The 6,941-nt window shown below is 36.1% G+C and overlaps 1 protein-coding gene across 1 annotated transcript; it reads left to right on the plus strand.

Annotated features, from left to right (window-relative positions):
- Positions 1-1,731: 1,731 nt before the first annotated feature.
- On the plus strand, positions 1,732-2,401 carry LOC132305568 (protein NIM1-INTERACTING 2-like). The gene has a single exon (XM_059803196.1). The coding sequence runs from the start codon at positions 1,808-1,810 to the stop codon at positions 2,171-2,173; it is 366 nt and encodes a 121-aa protein (XP_059659179.1). The 5' UTR covers positions 1,732-1,807; the 3' UTR covers positions 2,174-2,401.
- The last annotated feature ends 4,540 nt before the right edge of the window (positions 2,402-6,941 follow it).

A 6,941-nucleotide genomic window follows, 5' to 3' on the forward strand; every position in this document is an offset into this window, starting at 1 on the left:
AAAAGTGAGAGAAACCGAGGGAAAAAGAGAGGAGAGAGAAAAAGCACCTTTATATATATATAAAAAAAAGGAGCTTTGACCGGTAACGTACGAAAATTTTACCAAAAAATAAAAGGTTCATGTAGCAGTTTTTCACTAATTTATTGGTTTCTAGCATTACAATTTTTTTTTTTTTTAAATTCGCAATAGTCACTTATATGTAGCAGTTGTTCACGCCGCCTCATTCTTCTTAGTTCTTATCGCCGTGGGATCTAGTTATTAATCAATCTTTCTCAAATAACCAGAAGTTCGGTCATCGCCGGCGATCTTTTATTGCTACCGTTGGTGACATCCTCTTTCTCACACTCTCTCTCACTTTCAATTCACAAATCTCTGAGTCTTACGGTGTGTTTGCACCTCAAGCACAACCAACAATGATAACGAACCAAAATTCTTTGTTTTCAAACACGGATTTGTTATCCTTTTTAGTTTTAACCTTATTTTAATTTCTAGGGTTTAGTTTTTAGTTTTATTTCACCCACTTTCCCCTATCTTTTTCTCTCTTTACTTTAGTCTTCGATTCGGGAATGTGAATGTTTCTATTGATATCCTTATTGTATATGCAATTCAGGAGAAAAAATAGTGAATTAAAATTCAACTAGAGCCGTGGAACTGAACTAAACCAAATCGTTTTTTCACTATTTGGATTGGTTTGGTTCCATGGCTCAAATGGTTTGGTTCGGTTTTAGATTTTTTGGAACCGTAGGGAGCAGTTTGGTTCCAAAAAATTCTCAAAACTAAACCAAATCGAACCATGTGCACCCCGTGGTCTGCTGTGAAGCTATCTGGGCTTGTGTATAGAGATGGCAACGAGGGTGCGTTTGGGCGGGTGTACCCTCCCCCATCCCCACAACTTTTTAAAAACCTCGCCCCAGTCTCGGCCCAAAAGCGCAAAAATGAGGGGACTTTTCACCCCATTCCCGCAACCGTTTAATATTTTTACCCCTGCGGGTACCCCCGCCCTGTTTAAGACAATAATTTATTTATTGTTAAAATAAATTTGCTCTTTTTTTTTTCCCCTTATCTTCAGTTATTCACTATTGTAACTTTCCTTCTAATCAAATTCATTTGTTATTTTAATATTATTATATAGGGTACTTAATATATATACTGAAAAATATATATACTAATGAAATAAGAGTACTTAAATAATTTGTCTATTTAAACGGGTGGGGTGGGGCGGTATGGGGCGAGGCGACCTCTCTCTGTTCCCTTACTAAACCTACGCAGGATTTTATTAAATCAAATCATCTTCTCCCAAATAAACTAAACGGTTACCTAAAATTGAAAAAAATAAAGCAGAGAAATCGGATCAAATTACTGTCCCTACTTGTGTATAATAGTCCAAATTAAAAAGAGTGATTATTTTAAATCAATGGGTTGAGCCCAGTTGTGTGGGTCTCATAATGATTTGTAAAGTTTTGTGAAAATTTTTTCATTTTTGTTTTTTTATTGGTCCACCCAAACTTGGGGTGAAAGACTTTATAGCCATTGATAATTTTCCAATTTGATGGAAATGAAAGGCTGCCAAAGCCCTTGGCAAAATATCAGATGACACGTCACTATGGGCGTCACTTATCGCAACGACGATGAGGTCATCCAAGAAATACAACCTGAGTCATGACATCACTCACCATTGGCGGTCCACTCCGGTTTGGAAAAGTTAATAAAAGGATATTCTAGACCACGCCACCATCATATCCACTGCAGAAACTATTCCACAATAAACGGTCACTGACTCTGGTACGCTTTTTTCAGAATCAGCTACATGGAAGTAGTAGACAAGAGAAAACGGACAGATGACGGAGAATTGAACGGAAAGAGAAGGAAGGCACATGAGGATGAAAACGGTGTGAACCGTGTGATTAAGATGGCGACGACGGAAGATGATGAGGTGGACGAGTTCTTCGCCATTCTTCGGCGGATACACGTGGCAGTCAAGTACTTCGAGAAGAAGCGTAACGGGGAGGGCGACCGTGAGTTCACGGCGTGGAGGCCGTGTTTTCAGTGGCAAGATTTTGAGCAAGTTAACGGTGTCAAAAACCTGGCCGGTAGAGAGGAGAGTGGATATTTGGATCTTAACGCCGACCCGGAAGCCAAACGTGAAGAATTAACAGTTAACGGTGCATTTTAAAATTTCTAATGTAGACTATGATATAACATCAACCAGTCCCTCAATAACAGTGGTATTGTTTTTGGAATTTAATTTGGTTTGGTTTGATCTACTGTGCTTTTCTTGTAGCTGTATTTTGTGTTCCGTGTAATAGAATATAAAGAGAATGATGTCAATTCTTGTAAGTCTATTAATTTGACTTATTCGTGAAGGTTTGTCGAACTGTGATAGATTTAGAATTGAAATATATTTAATTAAATTTTAAACGCTTAATACATAATTCAAAATTTCGTGCTCTAAAATTCAATATTCTAGTATTTGAATAAAGCAACTTCATGTGGTACCTCATACACCGAAAGAAGATTTAAAAAAAGGAGATGGGTTTTTCTTATGTGGCAGCATTAGCACGTGCAAAGGGTTGGATGGATATGCATACTTATAATATGCAATCACATGGAGCGTGTGTAGTATTAATATTCATCAAGGACCACTAAAATTTTAATTTTCTTTTTCTTTTTGCACAAATTTTGATAATTTATAAAGATGGGGCTACAAAAATTTCACATAAAGCAGAATGGTTCTATTACCACTAAAAACTCAAACTCAATATTCATATCTTATTTACTTTTCAAATTCAAACAAAACATATAAAATACGTGATCAATTATGAAAATTAGATACTTACTTTTAGGGATATAAGTATATGAATTTGTCATTTTTAGTGAAACAATTTCTTAATTGTTCATGTTGAAAGAGTATGATTATTAATTCTTTACTAGTTATGACTGCAGATATGGTTCGAACTTTACCCGATTCATATGATATGATCACTTTGTATGGATCTAAACACCTGTTATAAAAATAAATAAATAAAATTTCTTAATAATCCATAACATTACAGTCCCCTCAAACTTAAATGAATGATTTTATAATTTTACTTAAAATATAATATTGATGCATGGAGGGTATTCAATCCAAAAAGTTAATCCATTGATTGAGTAATCTTCGTCCAATATAAGTTTTAGATCCCTTGTTTTTTACAAACTGATATGGAACTGGCTCGCTGCACAACACATGTAAACAAAACAAATTAAATAAAAAGCAAGAAAACTTCATAGTGCAAGTATTGGTGGCAGTCTTAAGCAAAATTTAAACTAAAAAAAGAGGCACTGCTGGCAATAGAAGTTTCAAGATGGACCTAGTTTCGTTTTTAATTTAGAACACTTCAAACCCTGCAATAGCAAATTCAACCTGTGCATTTATATATTGAAGGAAAATGAAAATTTCTAAATTTGTGGAAGAGACTCTTGAAAATGAAATTTGTGCCCAAATGAGATGTCTGGGTTGTTGACCATTGATGAGTGTGGCATGGTTCACACTAAATTTGGGGCATAGACTTTGCAGCCTTTCATGTCCCACTTATATGGCAATCAAAGCTTTAATATTACAGTTCTCGTGTATACAATTAATGAATTATTTATGCACTAAATCAGATTACGTATTGGTGTGTCGTTGCTTATCTTGCGTCACTTACTACAACGTCGACAATGAGTTCATCAAAGAATATTCAACATTACATTCATCACTGTGGGCCTTTCATTTCGGTTTGGAAAAGTAGACAACGCGACTCCTCCTATATATATATATATATATTATATAATTCCAGACCACAACAACATCATCATCACCACCACACAAAACTATTCCACAGTAACAATTCTTTTGGCCAGAGTGACATGGGAGGAGTAGACAAGAGAAAACGGACAGACGACGGAGAAATGGGTGGCAAGAAAAGCAAGTTACGTGAGGATCATGACGGTGTGAAGATGGCGGCGACCCAAGAGGATGAGGAGGTGGATGAGTTCTTCGCCATTCTCAGGCGGATACACGTCGCAGTCAAGTACTTTGAGAAGCGTTACGCCGTCCCCGAGGGCCGCCGGCGTGAATTCACAGCGTGGAGTCCGTCTTTTACGTGGGAAGATTTTGAGGGAGTCAACGGTGTCAAAGAGCCGGCCAATAGAGAGGAGAGGCCGGAGAGCCGATATTTGGATCTTAACACCGACCCAACCAAATTAGTCACCGATTCCAAATTGAGAACAGTTCTAAAATAAAATTTTAGGAATTGTTTGACAATCGTTTTTACTTGGTACTTTTGTTTTGATTTGAAACAGAAGCGATTTTTCTGTTTTAAAGTGTGTTCAATATTATTAAAAAGCCTGTTTAATAACCTAAATTTGCTGCAAGCAAACAAAAGAATAATTTTAATGTTTCTGATTTTAGCCTCAATTTTGAAAGTGTTTCGGTACTATTCAAATGACATTAGATGTTACCAAATATGCTTTGCGTTTTTGCTAAGCTATAGCACACTAACAAAAAAAAAAAAAAAAAAAAAAAACAGACCCTTAGTACAATTACTAGTCTTATGATAACATTAACTCGTTCTTAATAGTAAGAGTAGGTAATATTGATTTGTATTTTGTATGATTGGATTTGTATGGACAAGCTTTATATTTTTTCAAAATTAATTAGTATTTATATAATTTAATATGTTGATTCGATGCTTCCAAATGTTATATTAGTATCCTTGATTCTATGACACGTGTCTTACACTCTGAAAAAGAGTTAATACAGAGTTTTCTCATGAACTTGATTGATGGAGAAAAAAAAAAAATGGTCCCAAGCTAAAGTAATTATGATAACAAAGTTGTATAAGTTACATGTGTAAAACAAATGTATTGGAAAAGTTAATACAGAGTTTTCTCATGAACTTGATTGATGGAGAAAAAAAAAAAAATTGGTCCCAAGCGAAAGTAATTATGATAACAAAGTTTATAGGTTATCATGTGTAAAACGAATGTATTGGAAAACAAGTGAAGCATATATATATATATAACTAAGCTGCTATAAGAAGAACATTATGCAGAACATGTGAAAGAACAATATCCCTAGAAAGAGGACTCCTGGATAGCGCCGCTAAAGCATGAGCCACCTCATTACCATGCCTGTGAACATGGCGAAAACAAGCTAAGGAAAAACTCCGAAGCGCCACATAAATATCAAAAGAAATGGCCTGAATATCAAGTGGTCTAGAATCAACATTCAAAACAGCCTTAACCACCACCAAGAAATCAAATTCAAACCAAACGTGAGAAAACTGAGAAGACAACACCCGTAATACAACCTTATGCAGACATATAGCCTCTGCCAACATCACATTGGAAGCCAGAAACAGACAAAAAACCACAGCCTCCAAGATAGCACCTGATGAGTCTCGAAAGAAAGTCCCGCCTCCCCCAACTTGGGAAGATTAAGAAAAGGACGCATCCACATTACATTTGACAATACCTGAAGGGAGAAGCAGCCAACGTGACAAGGAAGATAATCTAAGACTGTGAACAGGAGGAAGAATCAACCCAACCGCTTGACAAAAGGCAATGTGAAACATTAGAGGCCTCCTTAAACTCCCAAAAAAATGAACATGCTAACCCAACCACCCGGTGAGCATTCCATAATTCCCCAACAAACACAAGTTTGTTACAAGCCTTCCAAATAAACCAGCAACAACACGCAACAAACCCCAGGACATCTGACCCCCCCTCTTTTGGCCTTCACTACCGAGCCAAACTCAACCACCAATCATTAAAGTAAGAAGGGTGAGCCATAAAAAAGTTAAAACAAAGCGAGGAGAGCTTCCAAACTTAAACTGAAAAGATACACTGAAACAACAAATGTTCAAGAGATTCCACCTCAGAACCACAACGCGAACAAACAATACCAACATCAAAACCGCGACCAACTAAGCGTTCCCGAATTGGAACAGTAAGCTTACAACACTTCCACATGAAATGCTGTAATTTTGGCAAAATTTTACATTACCATCGACTATCCCATGGAAACTGACAGGAAAAAGGTTAAATAGGATCAACCGAAGATCTCCTCCCATGAACCAAAAGGTTGTAAGCCAATTTATAGCTGGACTTCACCGAAAACAGACCATTGGACTCCAAATCCCATGCCAACCTATCCGCTTTGGAAAAAAATCTAAAACTACATTTAAGTATAGCAGCAACAGTGGCTGGTTGAAATAAATTGTGAAGCAAATCCACATTCCAGCCATGTGAGGAACTATCCAACAACTCAGCCACAAACTAGTGAACCACAGAAATTGTCGGCACCAGAAGCGAAAAAGAATACCCTGGAATCCAGCGATCTGACCAAATATGAATGGATTGTCTGTTTCCCACTATTCATTGCGAGCCGGCAGCAATAAAAGATTGTATGGACCAAATACTTCTCTAGGCCCAAGAAGGATTTGACCCCAAGGAAGCTTCCAAAAACGAACAATGAGGAAAAGAAATGCTTTTATGATATGGTAAATGGATCCACGTGGAGTGTGTGTACTTGTATATCATCTTGGAGTGTCGATGAAGACCCTTTATTGAATTTGATTTAGTTAAAGGAATTAAGAGAAATTTTTACATAGTCTCGATCTGTCAATCATATGTAACTGCTATGTATACAATTGTGTTAATTTAATTTTTACTTATGAAATGCATGTGATTGATTTGGAATTTTGGATCATGTAATCTGAACTATATAATAATTTCTTAAAAAATTAGAAATAAAATAAAATTATGAAAGATTATATACCCTTAATTTTGGAGGTGATCGTTATATTCAACTAAAGGAAAGGAATACCTATGTGACTATTGTAAACTTTAATAATTCGTGTTAAACATTAATCACAAATAAACATGAATCCCAAGGTCTTAGAACTTCATTTTTTTTC

This window comes from Cornus florida, unplaced genomic scaffold (genome assembly GCF_030987335.1).
Source record: "Cornus florida cultivar Cherokee Brave unplaced genomic scaffold, ASM3098733v1 CherokeeBrave_3.0.0_Hap2_Chr04, whole genome shotgun sequence".
Classification (NCBI taxonomy): Eukaryota; Viridiplantae; Streptophyta; class Magnoliopsida; order Cornales; family Cornaceae; genus Cornus; species Cornus florida.

Bases quoted from the DNA above. Each gene is read 5' to 3' on its own strand.
- LOC132305568 (XM_059803196.1), top strand. From the start codon at position 1,808: ATGGAAGTAGTAGACAAGAGAAAACGGACAGATGACGGAGAATTGAAC.